Source organism: Lampetra planeri, chromosome 31, assembly GCF_965212315.1.
Source record: "Lampetra planeri chromosome 31, kcLamPlan1.2.h2, whole genome shotgun sequence".
In the NCBI taxonomy this organism is placed as follows: domain Eukaryota; kingdom Metazoa; phylum Chordata; class Hyperoartia; order Petromyzontiformes; family Petromyzontidae; genus Lampetra; species Lampetra planeri.
In genome coordinates, this window is record NC_136137.1 from 10771248 (window position 1) to 10793960 (window position 22713).

The 22713-nt window shown below is 57.0% G+C and overlaps 1 protein-coding gene across 1 annotated transcript in view; it reads right to left on the reverse strand.

Annotated features, from left to right (window-relative positions):
• LOC144729217 (zinc finger protein 385D-like) overlaps positions 1-18988 on the reverse strand; it is a 132893-nt gene extending 113905 nt beyond the window's left edge. The window contains exon 1 of the mRNA XM_078609289.1: positions 18750-18988. Within this exon, the coding sequence (XP_078465415.1) occupies positions 18750-18765 (16 nt within the window). The 5' untranslated portion in view covers positions 18766-18988. The remainder of the gene's footprint in view (positions 1-18749) is intronic.
• Between the last annotated feature and the right edge of the window lie 3725 nt (positions 18989-22713).

The following is a 22713-nucleotide window of genomic DNA, read 5'->3' on the forward strand; positions in this document are numbered from 1 at the left end:
GTGTCGTCCACCACTTGCACGAGCTGAGCGATTCCGCACCTGCGTGGGCACGGTGGGCCGCTGAAGCGTTGCCAACGGGGCCTAAACGGCGGGGGGTCCACGTCCATCGCAGCGAGCGAACTCGGGTCACAAGCCCAGCCAAGTCAGAGCCGTGCCGCCGTGGCCTGGCCCCAACAGCGGCGCGCGCCGGAGGCGAAATGAGAATCCCCCGTGTCCGTCTCCGGCCACAAGCGACACCCGGCCCACGGTGTAATTTGCCAGAAGGTTGGAATGTTCATCTAATTGTTAATCTGGTAACAAATGAGTGCGACGATCGATACCTTGTTATGCAGGTGAAGCATTTGAACATGATTGGTCTCGGATAGAAACCCCTCGCTGAGATTGATCATTGGCGACCTTTAAAGGGCGCGCGAGGAAGCCATCGTGCTCGGCAATTACGGCACGGGGACCTGATGATGACAGCGCAACTCATGTTTAACCAACTTTCCCGCCCTCGCCGTTTGTTTGTTAATTACAACAAAAACAACAAACAAACAACAACAACAACACGAACGCACAACGTGGGCCGGCCTCGTCGGCGGCGCTCCCCTGTAGTCGACCGCCCCCCCCACCGCCCCCCCCCCCCCCACAGCGATCGCGAGCATTCAGAATTTGGCCAGAACGCACCGATTATTGGGGATTTTATTTGTTTGCAGCCTGCGAGTGGCGACGCGGGGGGGAGGGGGGGCGCGCGGAGCGAACCGATGTCTCTGCTGTGACTGCGCTCGGGAATTTGTTTTTTGATTGAAACAAATGCGAGCCCCTAGCCCCCCGCGGTCCCCAGCGCAATAAAAAAGAGGACGGGCGGCTCCCAGCAGGGGGTCTTCCACACACGGGGGCAGCGGCGACCGCCGAGCGACTCCACCCACCCCCTCCGCCCATGGGAGAGGCACATTGCAGGACATTTCATTTTAAGCGGACGCCAATAAATAAACAAATGAGGCCTTCATCAGTAAGACGAGCTTAGAGCCGTAATGTCAGCCCCATCTAATGGCTTTTTCACCCCCTCTCGCCGCTGCCTGTCCGATGAGCAATACCACGGAGGCGCATGCATCATGTATCTTGCGTTCATCTGTAAGACAGCACTGGGGTTGTTTAATTACACGCGCGTGTTGGCAGTGCCCCACGATTGTCCTCCTTGCGCGAGATTTCATTTACATCGCCACTGCAGCGGTAAACTCCAAACATCCTACGTCTCGCGGGCCCCTCTCTGTTACTGCCACCTCATCAGCAGGGCCACCTGCCCCTCTCACTCCCTCCTCTTCATATTCACTTGCCATGGATCCTCCTCCTCACCACCAGCTCGTGACCATGCCCCCCCCCACCGCGCCACCACCTCGCACCGGCCTTAAGTCACTGCGTCTGGCAGCCAGACCCGCACTCAAAGGTCTCACTTCTCCTTTTTTAATCATATCTTCAGACAACAAAATTGATCTGACATTTTATAGAGTGGCTACACCCTGAATTGGAAGGAAAACAATACCCTCCAGCATCTCTGCCTGGGTTCAATATTCACTCTGATCGCCTCTGAGCTCTGACCCCCCCCCCCAACCCTTCAGCGTGCGCACACACGGGGTAGATCTTGGGCTGTAGCGAGAAGCCTCATCCCACTCCCCAGCCCCGCACTCAGCAATTCCAACAACCCACCCTTCCCCCGCAGCCTCCCGTGGCAGTGCCACTCAGGGCGCTCTCCGCACCCGCCGAGCGGCCTCCCCCGTGGCAGCCGCCCGCGAGTGTTGGCGGCGCGCGGCCACTTGTGGCAGTCGAGAGGGCCGCGCCTCGTGGAGAGCCTCTCGACAGAAATGGCTTTGCCGTGCGACGCGCCACTGCCCCGCGGCGGCAGAGAGCCATTTATTGGCTCCGTGGCCCTTAATCCAGGCGGAGGCTGCCTCCGTAATGTCTTCCTCGCTCGCTCGCTCGCTCCAACGGAGTGGCCACTCCATCACAATATTACAGCATTCGATATCTGAGCGGAGCCTGCCGATGCGGATCGATCGCGCCGTGACGGACGCTGCCGGAAACGCCGCGGGTGGCCCCTCACCTTCTCGCGCTCGCGCAATATCTCGGCCCGTGGGGGATGTGACATTTTGTCGGGAGGCTGAGGTGTCTGCGGGAATGAAAAATTAATCTTGCTGCGTTCGGCAGTAAGCGGCGGCGGTGCTGGTGGTGCTGGTGGTGGTGCTGGTGGTGGTGCTGATTGTGGTGCCGGTGGTGGTGCTGGTGGTGGAGATGGTGGCAGTGGTGCTGGTGGTGGTGCTGGTGGTGGTGCTGGTGGTGGTGATGGTGGTGGTGATGGTGGCAGTGGTGCTGGTGGTGGTAGTGCTGGTGGTGGTGGTGCTGGTGGTGCTGGTGGTGGTGCTGGTGGTGGTGATGGTGGCAGTGGTGCTTGTGGTGGTAGTGCTGGTGGTGCTGGTGGTAGTGCTGGTGATGCTGGTGGTGCTGATGGTGGTGGTGCTGGTGGTGCTGGTGGTGGTACTGGTGGTGATGGTGCTGGTGGTGATGGTGGTGGTGCTGGTGGTAGTGCTGGTGATGCAGGTGGTGCTGATGGTGGTGGTGCTGGTGGTGCTGGTGGTGGTACTGGTGGTGATGGTGCTGGTGGTAGTGCTGGTGGTGCTGGTGGTAGTGCTGGTGATGCTGGTGGTGCTGATGGTGGTGGTGCTGGTGATGCTGGTGGTGGTACTGGTGGTGATGGTGCTGGTGGTAGTGCAGGTGGTGCTGGTGGTAGTGCTGGTGATGCTGGTGGTGCTGATGGTGGTGGTGCTGGTGGTGCTGGTGGTGGTACTGGTGGTGATGGTGCTGGTGGTAGTGCTGGTGGTGCTGGTGGTAGTGCTGGTGATGCTGGTGGTGCTGATGGTGGTGGTGCTGGTGATGCTGGTGGTGGTACTGGTGGTGATGGTGCTGGTGGTAGTGCTGGTGATGCTGGTGGTGCTGATGGTGGTGGTGCTGGTGGTGCTGGTGGTGGTACTGGTGGTGATGGTGCTGGTGGTGATGGTGGTGGTGCTGGTGGTAGTGCTGGTGATGCAGGTGGTGCTGATGGTGGTGGTGCTGGTGGTGCTGGTGGTGGTACTGGTGGTGATGGTGCTGGTGGTAGTGCTGGTGGTGCTGGTGGTAGTGCGGGTGATGCTGGTGGTGCTGATGGTGGTGGTGCTGGTGATGCTGGTGGTGGTACTGGTGGTGATGGTGCTGGTGGTAGTGCAGGTGGTGCTGGTGGTAGTGCTGGTGATGCTGGTGGTGCTGATGGTGGTGGTGCTGGTGGTGCTGGTGGTGGTACTGGTGGTGATGGTGGTAGTGCTGGTGGTGCTGGTGGTAGTGCTGGTGATGCTGGTGGTGCTGATGGTGGTGGTGCTGGTGATGCTGGTGGTGGTACTGGTGGTGATGGTGCTGGTGGTAGTGCTGGTGGTGCTGGTGGTAGTGCTGGTGATGCTGGTGGTGCTGATGGTGGTGGTGCTGGTGGTGGTGCTGGTGGTGGTACTGGTGGTGATGGTGCTGGTGGTAGTGCTGGTGGTGCTGGTGGTAGTGCTGGTGATGCTGGTGGTGCTGATGGTGGTGATGCTGGTGGTAGTGCTGGTGGTGCTGGTGGTAGTGCTGGTGATGCTGGTGGTGCTGATGGTGGTGGTGCTGGTGGTGCTGGTGGTGGTACTGGTGGTGATGGTGGTAGTGCTGGTGGTGCTGGTGGTAGTGCTGGTGATGCTGGTGGTGCTGATGGTGGTGGTGCTGGTGGTGCTGGTGGTGGTACTGGTGGTGATGGTGCTGGTGGTAGTGCTGGTGGTGCTGGTGGTAGTGCTGGTGATGCTGGTGGTGCTGATGGTGCTGGTGGTGGTACTGGTGGTGATGGTGCTGGTGGTAGTGCTGGTGGTGCTGGTGGTAGTGCTGGTGGTGGTGGTGGTGCTGGTGGTGGTACTGGTGGTGATGGTGCTGGTGGTAGTGCTGGTGGTGCTGGTGGTAGTGCTGGTGATGCTGGTGGTGCTGATGGTGGTGGTGCTGGTGGTGCTGGTAGTGGTACTGGTGGTGATGGTGCTGGTGGTAGTGCTGGTGGTGCTGGTGGTAGTGCTGGTGATGCTGGTGGTGCTGATGGTGGTGGTGCTGGTGGTGCTGGTGGTGGTACTGGTGGTGATGGTGCTGGTGGTGATGGTGGTGGTGCTGGTGGTAGTGCTGGTGATGCAGGTGGTGCTGATGGTGGTGGTGCTGGTGGTGCTGGTGGTGGTACTGGTGGTGATGGTGCTGGTGGTAGTGCTGGTGGTGCTGGTGGTAGTGCTGGTGATGCTGGTGGTGCTGATGGTGGTGGTGCTGGTGATGCTGGTGGTGGTACTGGTGGTGATGGTGCTGGTGGTAGTGCAGGTGGTGCTGGTGGTAGTGCTGGTGATGCTGGTGGTGCTGATGGTGGTGGTGCTGGTGGTGCTGGTGGTGGTACTGGTGGTGATGGTGCTGGTGGTAGTGCTGGTGGTGCTGGTGGTAGTGCTGGTGATGCTGGTGGTGCTGATGGTGGTGGTGCTGGTGATGCTGGTGGTGGTACTGGTGGTGATGGTGCTGGTGGTAGTGCTGGTGATGCTGGTGGTGCTGATGGTGGTGGTGCTGGTGGTGCTGGTGGTGGTACTGGTGGTGATGGTGCTGGTGGTGATGGTGGTGGTGCTGGTGGTAGTGCTGGTGATGCAGGTGGTGCTGATGGTGGTGGTGCTGGTGGTGCTGGTGGTGGTACTGGTGGTGATGGTGCTGGTGGTAGTGCTGGTGGTGCTGGTGGTAGTGCGGGTGATGCTGGTGGTGCTGATGGTGGTGGTGCTGGTGATGCTGGTGGTGGTACTGGTGGTGATGGTGCTGGTGGTAGTGCAGGTGGTGCTGGTGGTAGTGCTGGTGATGCTGGTGGTGCTGATGGTGGTGGTGCTGGTGGTGCTGGTGGTGGTACTGGTGGTGATGGTGGTAGTGCTGGTGGTGCTGGTGGTAGTGCTGGTGATGCTGGTGGTGCTGATGGTGGTGGTGCTGGTGATGCTGGTGGTGGTACTGGTGGTGATGGTGCTGGTGGTAGTGCTGGTGGTGCTGGTGGTAGTGCTGGTGATGCTGGTGGTGCTGATGGTGGTGGTGCTGGTGGTGGTGCTGGTGGTGGTACTGGTGGTGATGGTGCTGGTGGTAGTGCTGGTGGTGCTGGTGGTAGTGCTGGTGATGCTGGTGGTGCTGATGGTGGTGATGCTGGTGGTAGTGCTGGTGGTGCTGGTGGTAGTGCTGGTGATGCTGGTGGTGCTGATGGTGGTGGTGCTGGTGGTGCTGGTGGTGGTACTGGTGGTGATGGTGGTAGTGCTGGTGGTGCTGGTGGTAGTGCTGGTGATGCTGGTGGTGCTGATGGTGGTGGTGCTGGTGGTGCTGGTGGTGGTACTGGTGGTGATGGTGCTGGTGGTAGTGCTGGTGGTGCTGGTGGTAGTGCTGGTGATGCTGGTGGTGCTGATGGTGCTGGTGGTGGTACTGGTGGTGATGGTGCTGGTGGTAGTGCTGGTGGTGCTGGTGGTAGTGCTGGTGGTGGTGGTGGTGCTGGTGGTGGTACTGGTGGTGATGGTGCTGGTGGTAGTGCTGGTGGTGCTGGTGGTAGTGCTGGTGATGCTGGTGGTGCTGATGGTGGTGGTGCTGGTGGTGCTGGTAGTGGTACTGGTGGTGATGGTGCTGGTGGTAGTGCTGGTGGTGCTGGTGGTAGTGCTGGTGATGCTGGTGGTGCTGATGGTGGTGGTGCTGGTGGTGCTGGTGGTGGTACTGGTGGTGATGGTGCTGGTGGTAGTGCTGGTGGTGCTGGTGGTAGTGCTGGTGATGCTGGTGGTGCTGATGGTGGTGGTGCTGGTGGTGCTGGTGGTGGTACTGGTGGTGATGGTGCTGGTGGTGATGGTGCTGGTGGTGCTGGTGGTAGTGCTGGTGACGCTGGTGGTGCTGATGGTGGTGGTGCTGGTGATGCCGGTGGTGGTACTGGTGGTGATGGTGCTGGTGGTAGTGCTGGTAGTGCTGGTGGTAGTGCTGGTGATGCTGGTGGTGCTGATGGTGGTGATCGTGCTGGTGCTGGTGGTGGTGGTGCTGGTGATGCTGGTGGTGCTGTTGGTGCTGATGGTGCTGGTGGTGGTGATCGTGCTGGTGCTGGTGGTGCTACAGCAGAGGTGTAGGACATTCCAACAAGACCTACATCTCTGCTTTATTGACATGGTCAAGGCCTATGATGCCATCAACAGGCTAGGGCTATGGGCAGTTCTTTCGGAGTCCCAATCATTAAGGGCCTTCGTGATGGTGGGCAGGCCTGGATAAAGTTACACGGCCAGGAGTCGGAGCCATTCTCTGTTCACCTTGGGGTGTGACAAGGATGTCCTCTGGCTCCCACATTATTTAGCATTATCGTTGACCACGTAGTTCGAGAAGCTTTCCATGGCTATACCGGAGGAATTTCCATTTGTTACAGATCCAATGGGAGGCTGATCGATGCCCGGGTACGGTCGAGGGATGGCGCCCTATTGGTTAACCATGTTACGTATGCCGATGATCTGGTGAAAACTGATTACTCAGAGGAGAAATTCGAGGCGCTGCTGCTGAACCTGGAATGTGCTACTAAGAGGTGGGGTCTTACCATCAGCCCCACCAAAACTAAGCATCTGTTTGGGTATTTTGTGCTATCAGACACTCCACCCCATCAGCTCCCCATTGGTGATGGAGCAGTTGTGGAGAGAGCAGAGAGTTTCCCATATCTGGCCAGTGTGATTATGACAAGCTCCGATTTGACAGTAGAGGTTTAACTCCGAATCAGCCGAGAAGCATTATATTTTCATCGGCTGCATAATGCTGTGTGGAAGCTTCCTGGTCTGTCACTCTGCACGAAACTTCGGGTATTCTCGGCCACAGTCACGCTCTCCCTTGGCTATGCTTGTGAAACGTGGATCCCTCTAATGGGACATCTGCGCCGGTTATAAAAATTGAGGGTGGGCTGCCTACGATCCATCCTGGGTTTAACCAGGCTGGATTGTGTAAAGAGCTCACGAATCCTTGAAAGATTTGGACACATTCCCATTAGTGAGCCCCTCCGGCAGGCAAGAGTGCGTTGGCTGGGTCATGTAGCCCGTATGCCCAGCCACCGCATGCCCTATCAACGTCTGTTTGGCTGCATAGAGGGGGCTAAACGGATACGACATGGGCTGGAGAAGAGATGGACTGATGCGGTACAGGATGATGTGGAGTTGAGTGGACTTGCTGATGACTGGGACCAGCGATGTCAAGATCGGCTTCTATAGAGGAGGCTCGTGAAGGACGTTATAGGGAATTTGGAGGCAGTCGCCCTCCAATAACAGCTGAGGGTAGAGGAGCGACGCTCAAAACAACGAGCAAAGCACCGGGCGGCTAAAACGCAGAAAGTTGGCACAGTAGGGGTATAGCTGGTGCATCTCCTTCTGGTCATCAACACTTCACGTGGCCTCAAAGTGCACCTGTCCTGGCACAGGCGCCGTGTTGACGCCACCGTCACTTGGTGGCGAATGGCGGGTGTGTTGGTATTGGTGGTGGTGCTGGTGGTGGTGCTGGGCGGACGTGTTGCCGGGGATGAGAGGCTGGAATCGTGCTCACGGGGACGGTCCGGGCTTGAGCTCGGCTCAAGTTGAGATAAACCGAGCCGCTTAAAATCCATTATCCTTGGCACAGGTTTAATTCGCGTAAAAACACACGTTGCTTTTTTGGCACGACGTGCTGCTATTATTCGGCTGTTTTCACGAAGCGGCAAATCATCGGCACTCGGCTGCGTCGTGAGAATTCGCCGTCTCCGCGTGCGCGCGGGGCGAGTGAGGGTGGGCGGTGGTGGGGGCCCGGGCATGCCGCGTCTGGCCTGGCGGGGGAGGCATGGAGAGAGAGGAGGCAGCACAAGGCGCGGGGAGATTCTGGACTGACGGCGACGAGAGACAGACTCCCACAACGTGCCAGGACCCCCGCCCCCCGGCCCGCCCCATCTCTCTCTAGCTGCCGAAACCGTTCTGCTGCGGGGCTTTCGTGTGGGAAGCAGAGGCGTCAGCTGCGGTGTCGGCTCGAGCAAACTCCGGTGCAAGACAGCTGCAGTCGTGAGCTTGTTGTTGGTGGTGGTGCTGCTGTTGCTGGCAATGAAGCAACAGCAACCACCCCCTGCGCGCCTGCCACCTTCTCCTCCAGACAGGTCGGACGCGGTGCCATCGGTGGATGGCACGGCCCTCGCCCCGAGCCAGCTCTGGGCTCGACGGCTCCGCACGGAACCGCGCGGAGCCGTCGAGCGATCTGTGTCGAGCGCAGCGAGGTGGGGAACCTCTCGGGGCCAGGCCGCTCTCGGACGGGTTCCAAACTCTCGCGCGATCGCCGTGGCGGCAACTCAACAATGCAAAAGGAGAGGCTCTAGCAGCCGAATAAATAATTAAAAAGTACGGTAATCATTTACAAACGTGCATAAATATTTTATAAGCGAGACCAGCTCCACACATTAAAAGACGCGCGGGCCTTTGGTGACATCTTAAGAGTGTTAAAATTACATTTTGGATGTCCCCCATCCCCCCAACCCTCACGCGGAGCGACTTCATCATTTATACGCAGGGCTGGCCACGTGGGGCAGGGGGGATCCAAGGCCTCCCCCCCCCCTGACATTTGACATTGCCCGAACCTGCCGATTTGCATCGCCACTCACCGCCCAACCTCCAGCGGACCCTCGCCTCCTTCACCCTCCACGCTCGCTCACGTTCCCAAGACAAGCGTCTCAGCTGCGGCGGCGTCTCCCTGCTGACAATGCTATGTTTGGCTCACGGCCCCTGGCACACACATCTTAAAATGTATACATATGTTCTTTTTTATGTATACAATTTCCTTCTTCTCTTTTTTTTGTTTAATCGCAGACGCTCGCTGGAACGTTTTTTTCGTCTCGAACTTCACTCGTGTAAGATCACACAAACACAGATTGCCGAGGACGCCGGCTCCCATGAAACATCAGACAAGCCACAGCCATCCTCATCCATAACGCCAATGCTCGATTAGGACCAGAGGCGGTGTGGCTACCCGTGCCAGCTGTGTCACACGCGAGGCGGTGTGGCTACCCGTGCCAGCTGTGCAACACGCGAGGCGGTGTGGCTACCCGTGCCAGCTGTGCCACACGCGAGGCGGTGTGGCTACCCGTGTCAGCTGTGCCACACGCGAGGCGGTGTGGCTACCCGTGCCAGCTGTGCAACACGCGAGGCGGTGTGGCTACCCGTGTCAGCTGTGCCACACGCGAGGCGGTGTGGCTACCCGTGCCAGCTGTGCCACACGTGAGGCGTGTGACTACCCGTGTCAGCTGTGCAACACGCGAGGCGGTTTGGCTACCCGTGCCAGCTGTGCCACACGCGAGGCGGTGTGGCTACCCGTGCCAGCTGTGCCACACGTGAGGCGGTGTGGCTACCCGTGCCAGCTGTGCCACACGCGAGGCGGTGTGGCTACCCGTGCCAGCTGTGCCACACGTGAGGCGTGTGACTACCCGTGTCAGCTGTGCCACACGCGAGGCGGTTTGGCTACCCGTGCCAGCTGTGCAACACGCGAGGCGGTGTGGCTACCCGTGTCAGCTGTGCCACACGCGAGGCGGTGTGGCTACCCGTGTCAGCTGTGCCACACGCGAGGCGGTGCGGCTACCCGTGCCAGCTGTGCCACACGTGAGGCGGTGTGGCTACCCGTGTCAGCTGTGTCACACGCGAGGCGGTGTGGCTACCCGTGCCAGCTGTGCCACACGCGAGGCGGTGTGGCTACCCGTGCCAGCTGTGCCACACGCGAGGCCATGGATGGAGTGGTCTGACTTATCAACTGCAGCGACCACCACTCGCGCGCGCCGTGTCGTGCTGTACCCTGGGGGCCACCTTAAGGCCTCTCTCTCCCTCTGTTCCAAAACTGCCCTTTGCTTACGACGCCGGTATTAATGAGCACTTAGCACTCCGTGGAATGGCATCCAGAATCATCCCCGTTTATCACCAGAGCTCGCGAGCAAGGCGCTTGCCCCGCGGCTCCTCGATGGGAACCAGACGCGCTGACGCCACAGCGGAATGTCGCCTTCCCCGTGGTACGGGCTGCCTTGTTGGTGCAGCTCTGTGCGTGTAAGTGGTGCCCTCCTCGCCCCCACCCCCCCCCAACTTGTCATGTCCCTCCTTCTACTCACGAACGATCACTCGCGAAGCTCCGACCAAGACTCTTTTCTTTCCGTGATTCTGGGGTTTTCGAATCACTTGTATGATCATTGTCTTGCCGGTTACGTGTTTCGACACTGTCCGTCCATCTCAGTCTCTGCGTCTTTACCCTTTAAACAAAACGTTGTCGGCCCTTTTCAAAGAAATCACTGACGGATGGAGGTCTGCCCCCCCCTCCCCCACCTCCGTGTTGGTGATTTGGGGGTTGTGTTTGACTGAACTTCACCACGCAGTCCGTGCGTGATTTTGAGAGGTGGCGAAGTGGTCAGTGCCCTGAGCTACGAAGCTGGTGACAGATCCCGGCCATGGCTAACAGCAGCTGTGAGTGCCATCTGAGCGTTTGATAAAGCATACGATCGCTCTTCCACATCGTTTTTAAAGTACTATTTGTTTTAGTAGTTAAGGCCCACTGAGTATATACTGCTCTTTCTCAGAAGCGACCTGGCCACAAATGATAGTTCATTGGAGTGGCGTATCACGTGGAAATGTGCAGCTGCAAAATTTGTCTAAACGCGCGTTTCTAAATGTGGAGGAAAAACCAGAGAACCCGGAGAAAAATCCACGCGACCACGGGGAGAGAGACACCGCAAACTCCAATTCACCCTGGGTTCCCTCATCAGGCTGAACCCTCTGCTCCAAATTCTTCAGTTTTTGGTCTCTTTAAACTTAACCCCTCCCACTCAACCCCCAAATAATCTTACAGTGCACGTGTCAGTGGGTTCCACTTTCTGTCACTCAGCAATCGTGTCCATCACCACGGTTCTGGGAACGGACTCCGCATCAACAAGGAAAGACAGCTGAAGTTGCAAATCTGCAGCTTCTCTTTCACCGCACAACGAGCGCGAAGGGCACAGTAGCCACAAGCCCCGGTGCCACCAACAATTGCCCAGAGCGCTGTGGCCCCAACGTGCAACGTTCGGTCCCAACTCCGTACAACGAGTCACTGCTACGGGTGGGTGGGAAACCGGAGCACTCTGAGAAAACTCCACGCGAGCGACGGGGACAACCCTCCATCCCCGTACGGATGGAAAGACGTGGAAATTAATTCACTTGCTCTACTGCCATTTCCTGGCGAGCTGGAGGGGGGGGGGGGACATGGCGACTTGGACCCCTCTCCACCCCCTCCACAGGAAAGGGAGTTTCACAACGTGCGCGCGCTGATCCGCCAACCCTCGCTGCCTCCACAGCGGCGGGTCACGGGCCGCGTGCGCGCGTGCGTCGCAGCGAAGGCGTTGACTTTGTCCACCGGCGTCACCCCGCACATCGCCCGCTCGGTGGCCCCACTCGCTCCCGCGTTCCCTCACACACGCACACACAAAACAACACCTCGCGGCCTCCACACCCACGTGCACGGCCCTCGCGTCAATCCACTGCTGGATGAGGGCCTCCCGCGATGCGCGTGGGGGGTTATTGATCCATAGCGTAACCGCATCCGGTCAATGCGGGTTTGGCGAAAGTGTAAGGTGGGAGCATAGAAATGTTGTACAACAATCGCTGGTGCTGCATCGCCCTCTGCTGCTCGCGACGTAGCCGCGATGAACCCGAAGACGAGCTGCGCCCCGTGGTCACCCATCCCAAGCAATAACCACGGCTCAGGGCCCCGCGTAGCTCCCGCGATCTGACGAGGTCGGACTCGCACGGGAGGCATTCCGCGGCAGGGGGCACTCCGTTTATCGTTTGACAACATCCCTTTCAGGAGGAACAGCGCGCTTCCGACCGAGCACGAAGCTGGGCAGCGAGATTCCCAGCTCCGCCGCTCATTAGCGGCTCAACCACGGCGAAAAATCAATGTTGCTCGATGCAGCACGCCCTGCAACACGCTTCTTGTAGATATGAAGTAAAACATGTGGGTAGCGTTTGACGAGGGGTGACAATTGGCGCGATCGCAGAAGAGCGTCCGCGGTGACGGCTCCTTCATAATGAATTGCCTCTGAATTCCGAATGCGACACGGGGGTTCTCCTGCCGAGCTCCACGCAGGGTGGCAAAGGTCCCGCCACGGCTGCCCCACGTGCCCCGCCTGGACACGTCCGACGGTCCCAAGCCAAAACCTCGTCTGAAGGTCAAGGAAGAGATGCTCGAGGAGGGGGGGGGGGGGCGTTTGATCGCGCGTCGCTCGCTCGCTTGCTCGCTCCGCTACACTCGCCGGCCGTGACCGCCGCACTTGACGATTCGTAAAGAGCAACTCCTGTCAGCGCAACGTTCCGACCGAACAACCTGCCCGAGATGTGTGAACACGCACGCACTTGCGCGTGTGCGTGCGTGTTCTTGTTGTGTGCTTCCTTTTATATTTATCGGCGGTGAGTAGAGCGCTGGCAAACTTCAGCCGTTGGGTGCCCACCTGTCGGCGTTTCTTGGCGGGCAATCTTCATATGTTAATTGTATCGCACATTAAACATATCTGTTGATTGGTAGACATGGAAATCTGGAGCGTGGCCAGCCCAACAGGCCCGCTGTTTCATCGCCACGACTTATATTTAGCGACTAGAGCGCGTGTCTATGTGTGTGCGTGTGCACGTGTGGGGAGCGGTGGCGTAGCGGTTAGCGCTACGCTGCGCTACGAACCCGGCGATCCGAGTTCGATTCCCGCTCACGGCCAACACCAGTGACGATTATCTGAACCGGTCGTGGGCCTCCCCTAGGTCGTCATAGCCTCAAATGAGTACCTGGTGTAAACATTGCCAATGGGGAGACAAAGGCGGCCGGCCGTGGTGCTGGCCCCCCACCCCCTCGTGTGCCGTTCTGGCCTTCATAGGTGCTCGCTAACAGCACTTGCCTCGACAGTTTGTTAAGGCTACACGGGGGATCTGTGTCTTTGTACGCGCGCATATATTCGATGTCGGGAATTTTGGCCTCAAATGATGACCCGGGTCATAGACATTAAACGGTGGAAGTGATCTCCGCGGCGCTAACACAAGCGCCCAAGTTTACACCACGTCCCACATCCACGTTATATATTAGGACGCAGGACACAACGATCGGTCCCACGCTGCGCAGTGGAGAGCTCTGAGCATAGCGGGGGTGCGGGTGGTGGAGGGGGTGAAACGGCGCCGTGGCTGAGCGGACGTGGGAAACGTGTCAAGCTCGCCTGCTCTCTCAACTCGAGCCCCGTGGGGACCGAACGATGGTGGGAAAGCGACAAGAAAAATAAATGCTGTAAATGTGAGAGGGGGGGAGTGGGGCTTGCTGCTCGCAGGCTGTAGGTCCGACGCGGCTGCCAAGTCCGTCAGACACCCTCCTGTCGGGTCCACTCGCTACTCGGCTGTGTCTCCTACGATAGAACGATCTACGGTGAACAAGAGCCATTGCCTGAAATGTCACCCGTGATATTTTTGCGTTCGTCCGATGAGGGCCACGTGGTGCCTATTGACGAACGCGTTGAGTTGACGGTGTTGTGTATGGTACCAGTGGGGAAAACATACATCACCTCGTCGTGCTGTTACGTGCTTTACATGTGTATTCTTGTCATAAAGCACTGGCACCAAGCGGTCTTCACAAAATAAAACGAGAAACGTTCGATGTGCTGAAATAAATACCACAACCCCTGTTTAACCATTCATGGGCGCAATTCGACGACTTAATTTATCAAAATTCCCACACGTCGCAGCCTTTAAGCGGCACGATGCTGTGATCTGGAGAGATGTTAAAAAATGGTCTTTGATGAAGTCCCACGGCCGACGTTATCCCAATTATTACAATCTCCACAGAGTGGTTACGATTGGGCAAAAATCTATCGGCTTCACCGACGGCTGGTGGGAAGCGATGAGGTTTAGTGGCCATACAAAACTAAAAACTACGTAGTTTTTTTGACCAGTTAAGGTCCACTGAGCTCTTTGTCGGAGCGAACTGGCCACAAACGATAGCGCAACAAAGTAGCTGATCGCGTGGAATTTTGTAGCAGCCAAATACTCTAAATGCGCGATGTTGATTCTAAATGTGGAGGGACAACCCGGAGGACCCGGAGAAAAATCCACGTGACCACGAGCAGAGCATACAAACTCCAAATATACAGCAGCAAGCGTCAGGGGAAGAATCGAACCCCCGACCTCCTGAATACCAGGCGAGGTAGTTAACATTTCTTAGCCACCGTGGCGAGATGTATCCGTTGCCTTAATCTCATTAGAAACTCGACCAGCTCAGGCATGGCCTTCAAATTTTAAATATTAATTTCAAAATGTTTTCCCAGCACGTAAACACTTTGAAATAATTAAAATAACCGCGTTGCATTATTAACGCCTCCCTCCCCCGCAAATCAAAAACACAAATTCGTTTGTATCCGTCGTGCTGCGGGACAGATGGAATATTTCACCCAACTTCTTCAGAAGAAGACCGAAACAGGAGGACGGCGTCGCCATTCTGGCCACCGCCTGATGAAGCTGGTTGTTGTAATCACCAGCGGAACGGCAGAGTACTGGGATTGTAAATGTCGGGGGTTGAGTCTCCAACGCACACCGGTGTGCTGAAGTAGTATCCAATAGGCACGCTTTGTTTACGTGACAAAACGTATTGATTGACTGCGTCGGGTGGTGGCAGCTTTGACAGTGCATTCATATTTTTATCGATGTAACCCCCCCAAAGAAACCCTTTATTATGGATAATATTGGCCGCGAAAGCACCACCACCACGACTACCACCATCACCACCACGACTACCACCACCACCACCACGACTACCATCATCACCACCACGACTACCACCCCTACGACCACCACCACCACGACTACCACCACCATCACGACTACCACCACCATCACGACTACCACCACCACCACGACTACCACCACCACCATCACGACTACCACCATCACCACCACGATTACCACCCCTACGACCACCACCACGACTACCACCACGACTACCACCACGACCACCACCACGACTACCACCACCACGACCACCACCACCACCACGACTACCACCAACACTACCACCACCACCACGCGTTAAACTTCTCGACGAGCGCACAGCCAATTCAACCGACTCCCCCTGGTCCCTTGCCCAGCGGCGTCGCCTCGCGCAGCAGGTCGGCGGAGAGGGAGCGGCACGCGGTGCGGGGACAAGCGGCGTGACCCAGAGCATCGGCCACATACGGCGGCAGTCGGCTGCAGCACAGCAGCGAGGAGGTTTCCATCAGCCCACCCCGCCCCCCCAGTGGTCGTGCCGCCCTTCTAGCGGATTCGCTCATTCGGAGCTTTTATGTGCTTGGCACGAGGGCCAACGGGTCGGTCGCGATACGCAGGAGGCTCCGGTAACGCGCGAGTCTGCTGACGCCCTGGTAAAAAAACATCCTCGTGATGGAGACGATCACAAGCTCGGCGATTGACTATGGCGTGGAGAGTCATAATAATAATTGCAAACCGAAGGACGGAATCATGGTGTGGAAACGGAGGCTGATGAAACATCACCTCCTCGTTCGTCTCTTGATGCTCATGCGCCTTGTCCGGCTTTGATGGCAAGGGGCTCTCAGTTTCTCAGCTGCAAAGAAGCTGCGGGCAGCTGCATTGGACGTCAAAACAAAAGAACGAGCAGCAGGCCCGTTTGATTGTAACATCAACAAATGAAACGTGGGCACAGCGGAGGCATCCCGCAGCGCATCTCAGCAGGTTGCATATTAAACGAATAACTAAAGAGCCGGAATAAACACCGTGATGAAGACCCTGTCAGTGCGCCGCGCGAGTCGCAACGCACTTTCACCAGAACGGATTTCCCCATCGCCACTCGCTCGCCCGCCCGACCGGCCGGCGGGCGGGCGAGCGAGCGAGCGGTCGGGCGGGCACGAATTCCTCCTGGGTAATCAGAGGAACAAACGCCTTTCATTTCGCCTGCTCACAGGGGGGGGGGCAGGGGGGGAGGGCGGCGTCCTGGTAGTGGCTCACGGCGAGCGCGGCTTCGCGATATTTTTGCAGGTAAAGAGAGGCGCGTGGGGGGTGACGCGCGCGCGTGCGCGAGTTCGCAATGAACGCTGCGACGGGGAATGTTTCCGCATGACCTCGAGCACCACGGCGCAAGGCGTCGGGTGAGGCGGGGGGGGGAGAGATCCGCTCTCAAAGGCGGCGGCGGCGGCTCCATCGAGAACGTCTTCGTCGTCTCGTCGTACGGCTGCTGATGCGTGGATGCAGAGCAACGGCATTGCGAATTCACATTCAGGTGGTCTCAAGCCTCGACAACCGCGTTCGGGAGCAGAGGGACTCCCGCGTGTCGCCGCGATGTCGGGACGACGAGCAGCGGGGCCTTGGGGCCGAACGCTTGGGCCGGCGGGGCAGCGGCAAGGTTGGGGCGCGCCGCGTCGGTTTCACCCGGGGTCGCGTCGGTTCATGATGACCCGCGCCTCCTCTGCGCCACCGAGATGGGGGTGGTGGTGGGTTGGGGAATGTGGGGACAGGGCGGAGGCTCGAAGGTTTACCCACGCAGCCGCCAACCCGCGCCTGCCCTGCCTCCGAATATCAGAAATTCAACTTGCGATTAGATAATCAAACAGGCGCGGCGGCGGTGGTGGTGGTGGGGTTGGGAGAGGGACGTGGAGGGGTGGAGGAAGGAGACGCAGCGGGGACTCTGCCGCGTGAGTGATGCGGGCGCCGGGGCGCGCTGCGGGGAGCCTCGTTCGCGCTTTGGTCCTCCGCGCGCTGCCTCTGATCTCTGCTGATCTGAGCGGCACCCGTCCCGTCGCGCCTTCCTTCAACAAATCGCGTTCTCCGTGCGCCACGCTGTAACGCTGCAGTTTGCATACCGATCAATATCAGCGATGTATAAGACAATATGGGCGCGTGTGTGTGTGTGTTGGGTGATTTCTGTTGTTTCGTAATATAAGCAAAAGTCGGCAATGTACCGCGCGCAGCCTCGCGTGCTCGCATCCTCACTCACTCACTCGCTCGCGCGGACCGAGGCGTATTTACAGGATGCGAGTTTACAAAGTCGTTCATATTTTATAGGATGGTTCGCTTAACATCATCCATCACTCTCTTCCTCTGGTCTAGCTGAAGGGGGGGGCGGGTGTGAGCGCAATGAGAACTGATCGGAGGACTTCTCGAGGGAGTGGGGGATGATGGTTAAGGCTCCCTGCCCCGAGGGGGGTGGTGGGGGGGGCTTTGAGCCGGCTAGGCGGCGGGGGGAGGGGCGCGCGGGTGATCTCTGGCGAGATCGCGGCAGCTTCGCAGTCTCTGGAATGCGACGCGAACCGAGGCGCGCGCGTGGTGACAAAAGCGACACTCACGGCGACAAATGCGCCACTTGAGATAGCGCCGCGTCAGCGAACACTCCTCGCCAGGCAGCAGTGGCGGCTCGTGCCAGCCCCCACCAGAGTTTGAGAGAAGAACCCCCCCCACCACCAACCCCCTTTAATGATATCAAGAGATTCTCTCCTTTGTGTCAATGAAATTAAATACTACGACGGGAAATGCCCACGACCTGCACACGCGTGCCGACGGGTGCGGCGGTGACGCACGGAGAGCGCCGCTCTCATTTCTGGGCAGAGCAATCCTCGAGCATTGCTGCTTCTGCTGCTCCTGCTGCTGCTGCTCCTGCTGATGCTGCTCCTGCTGCTCATGCTGCTACTGCTGCTCCTGCTTCTGTTGCTCCTGCTACTTCTGCTGCTGTTGCTACTTCTAGTGCTCCTGCTACTAATACTGCTGCTATTCCTGCTGCTGCTCTTGCTGCTCCTGCTGCTATTCCTGCTGCTCCTGCTTCTGCTGCTCCTGCTACTACTGCTGCTACTTCTGCTGCAGTTGCTACTTATGCTGCTCCTGCTGCTATTCCTGCTGCTGCTTTTGCTGCTCCTGCTGCGATTACTGCTACTACCGCTGCTGCCTGCCACGCCGGTGGTTGAAGGCGACGCACGCGGCCAATGCCCCGTCCCGGTGTTGGTCAGCACCGAGCCCACATCCTGTTCTTAGTGGGCTTCACGCGAAAGGCGATGTGTGAAAAGTTCATTCTTGGTCGAGTTCAATTGAGTTCAGCCGAAAGCCCTTTGTACAATAAAACAACAACGTTCACTAAGTGGCTGTAAAAAAGAAAAATAGCGCTAGTATGCTTGTTTCGTGTCAACAAAACGTCTCGATGGATAAACACTCAGCATCGTTTGGGCACCCCCCTGGGTGCGTCGCTAATGAAAAGGACGACAAAACGTCGCCCGAAAGTGCCAGGGACGCACGACGGACAGGTCGAGGATCGCCAGCGACTGGCACATCCATCGCGTTCGACAATCGAACATGAACAACGCGACAAACAATCACTGCAAACAAACGACACCTGTTGCTGTGTTGTTCCTTCCCGGCATCTCACGGCGAAGTTACCACTTCTCTCTGCGACAGGTGATGCGGGAGCGCATCACCTGTCGATGGGGACTCAGAGGTCGCGATCGCCAGCCTCGTGCCAAGGAAATCAGGTGGTGGAACGCACATTTCAAACGACAGAAGCCGGGATGGGGATGTCCGTGACTGCCACCCCTCCCACTTCACACACAGACAGCCCGCAGCCCCGAGCTCGGCTCGGAGGGGTCGCGCCGCGGTGCGGTGACCGCGGAAGAGCAATGGGCGCGGAGGAGGATCTCGTACCTGGGATGAACGGCATCGCGGCGGCCGCGTGCCGCTCGCGCGTCCGCGGGAGACGGCGGCGGCGGCGGTAGCAGCGGAGCCCGGCGACTTTCCTCTCTCTCCTCCTCTCCCTCCTCTCCCCCTTCCCGGCGCTCGGCGGATTCCGCGGCGGCCGTGGAAGCGCTCACGCCTCGCGCGCCTCCTTCGCTCCGCCGATTAGTCGCAGTCAATCGCACTAAGCAAACAGCAGACAGAGCATATCGCGGATCTCCCCTGCTCCAACCCCCCCCTACCCTCCTCCTGGCTGCTTTAAATCAAGGGATGGAGTGGAGGGGGGCTGGGCAGGAAGGCAGGAGGAGGAGGAGCGATGCCTCTGCAGCCAACCCGCACGCCGCTTGCGACGACGCCCGGAGCGCGCCGCTCGCAGAGCCGCCGGGCAGGCACGCGCGCCGGCCGCGCGTTGCTGACAAATATCGCGTTTAATCGCCACATCATCGCCCGAAACAGCTTAGCCACGGGCTCCTATTGCATTCGGTTGCTCGGTTATGATCACCGATGGGGCTGCACTGCCTTACTTATTAAGCACCCCGCTGCCCAAAGCCGCAGCATGAAAAATTCATTACCCCCGTTATGGAAATTCGAAAACCATGACCGAGAATATTTTATCGTGGAAAGCGGGTGTGAGGTGCACGGTGAAGGATGGCCTTTGCTCATGCTCCCGCATGCCGTGCCTTTTACGCGCCACCTCGCCCAATCACTTGCATAATGGGCACGGCACGTTATACTCCCCGCGCACATATACAAAACAAAGACGAAGATCCCCCGTATAGCATTCACGGACTGTTGGGGCAAGTGCTGTTAGCGAGCAGTGCCCATGAAGGCCGGAACGGCACGCAATGGGGTCGGTGGTCAACACCACGCCCGGCCGCCTTTGTCTCCCTAGTCACAATGTGTTATACACAGCGCACCAGATACTCATTTGAGGCTGAGTCCACCTCGTGGAGGCCCAGAACCGGTTCAGATAATCGTCACTGTGGTGGTAGCCGCGAGCGGGAATGGAACTCGGGTCGCCGGGTTCGTAGCGCAGCGCGTTAAACTGCTACACCACCGCTCCCCGCAACTCATGCGTGCACGGGCACGCACGCACGCACTGCAGGCACAAAGACGCACGTTTTTTGGCGAATGCGGACAAGCACACAGACGCATACAGATATGCACGGACGTGGATGCAGAAGTCCAGGTATGCGCATGCATGCACCGGCGGGGTCTTGGTGCAGCGTTGTCTGGGCTCAGAGACAGAGGCCACTCAGAGACAGAGGCACGCAAGCATGTCGCTACAACACCTCATCGTCGTATTGCTGAGAGGGCTTTGAGAATCCAAGACATTTCATCAGCCTGTGTTCTTTTAGTGTCCCTGAACAAGACGCCGTTCCAAGTAATTGCAAAAAGACTCGTCGGCGTTTTGAACGAGTTGTTTTTATATCGTCGTGTTTACCCTCGAATTGCTGTGTGACATAAACGTGGACTACGCAGGGTACAGATCGCACACGCACGCATAGACAAGACGCATTCACCCATACATTCGCACGTTCATTTACAGATATGCAGACACGTGGTCGACAACAAGGCACCTGCAGTCGATCGCCTTAATGGGATGCTGGGGCGAGTGCTGTTAGCGAGCACCTATTACAGGCAGCACAGCACGTGAAAGGGTGCCTGTGGCCCGGTCCACTTTTGTCTCCGCAATGCTTAGGAGGCACTGTTCTAATTTAATGCCGAGTCAGCCTAAGGGAGGCCCAGAACCACTTCAAGTATGAATCGCCACTGATGTTATCCATGGGCGGGAAGTGAAATTACGTCGCAGGGTTCATAACGCAGTGGGCGAACCACCACACAACGTTCATCTCACACACGGACACACACAGAGACAGGCAGAGATCCCCCGTAAAGCCTTAACGAACTGTTGGGGCAAGCGCTGTTAGCGAGCACCTATAATCACCGGCACTGCACACGAGGGGGGTGGGTGGCCAGATACATGGCCGGCCGCCTTTGTCTCTACAATGCTGATGTTTGCACACCGCACCAGGTACTCATTTGAGGCTGAGTCGACCTAGGGGAGGCCCAGGACCGATTCAGATAGGTCGTCACTGATGTTGGCCGCCGTGAGCGGGAATCTAGCGCGGGTCGACAAGCTCGTAGCGGAGTGCGCTAACCACTGCGCCACTGCTCCCCATGTTCACACACACACGAAGAAACAGACACACACGTAGACAAATGCCCGCCTTCACGTGTGCCGCCACACACCACTCGCAAACACAATGGAGGCTGAGCCCCCCGGGGTCTGGATTTGATTATTTGTACTGGCAGAGAGTCTGTGGATAATAATTCCATGCAGAGGTCTGGAGACCTCAGCGCAGCTCAGATGCATTTGCGTTTTTTTCCCCCACAGATATTGCCAAATTCATGCCTCGGGCGGTGCCCAGCCATTCCCCCCTGGCCACTGCCGGCGCTGTGGAGGCAGCACAGGCGACGCAACACGAGCGGCAGGCCCTGGTGTAGCGACTGTCTGTTGTTGTTGTTGTTCTTCTCCCTGGTGGGATCGTAAATGTCAGCAAGCGGTGCCAGGGATTGGGTTTGTGTGGAATCGTAAGTGCAGCAGTGTCGCGGGGCAACCTTAAGAAAAACATGCTAGTGCAATGATGTAAACATCGAACGCTCGTAATATTGTCCACACAGATAATCTACCACTTACAATACCCCCCACTCAGATCACCCTACATTCAAAATATCCACGACTCAGATAATCTACCACTTACAATGTGCTCCACTCAGATCATCCTCCATTCCAAATATCCACGACTCAGATAAAATCTACCACTTACAATACCCTCCACTTAGATTACCCTACATTTAAAATATCCACCACTCAGATAATCTACCACTTAGAATGTCCTCCACTCAGATCATCCAAAATATCCATTACCCACTCACAAAATCCTCCACTCAGATCACCCTACGTTCAAAATATCCACCACTCAGATAATCTAACACTTACAATACCCCCACTCAGATCACCCTACATTCAAAATATCCACCACTCAGATAATTTACCACTTAGAATGTGCTCCACTCAGATCCTCTATTCCAAATATCCACTACTCAGATAATCTACCACTTACAATACCCCCACTTAGATCACCCTACATTCAAAATATCCACAACTCAGATAATCTACCACTTATAATATACTCCACTCAGATTACCCTTCATTCAAAATATCCACCACTCAGATAATCTACCACTTAGAATGTGCACCACTCGGACCATCCGCCATTCAAAATATCCACTACTTAGATAACACTGGTCTGCAGCCAAAATGCTTCCGAAATAAATGTAGTCCAATTTTACTCATTCTGGGTCACCGAGAATGAAAATTATGCTTACAATTGTTGATTGGCTCTAGTTTTTAATCTATGCTACTGGGTCAGTATATACGACCCTTGACTTGGGAATGGTGGAGGATAAGTGAGTTATACAGGGAAGGGATTTCAATTTAAACCAGAAGTGACTAAAATACATCTTTGACTGGATCTATGAATAAATCCATGTCTGGGTCTAGGCAGTACTTTCTTCTTGAGCAAAACAATGAATGATGCAATTTGAACCTGGCATTGTGCCATACATGATATGAATTGTGTCATGTTATTCAGAGAAGTCATGGATGATGCAATGATGACTATCCTTACATTCTTCTGCTGAACAAATTGCCCTTTTCAGCTCTAGAAATCATACAGTGTCGTGCTCTCTCATTTGTAAGTGTTTGATTTTGCAAAAGGACACATTTCTGTTTAGTGAAAGTGAGCAGAGATGCCTCGTACTTGTGTGGAAAAAGCAGATAACTTCTGCTATGTTTGTGGTGAAGTGACTTTTGCATCACAAAACAGCAGTATAACCACTCTAGTTAAGAAAGACTATCAGCTTTAGT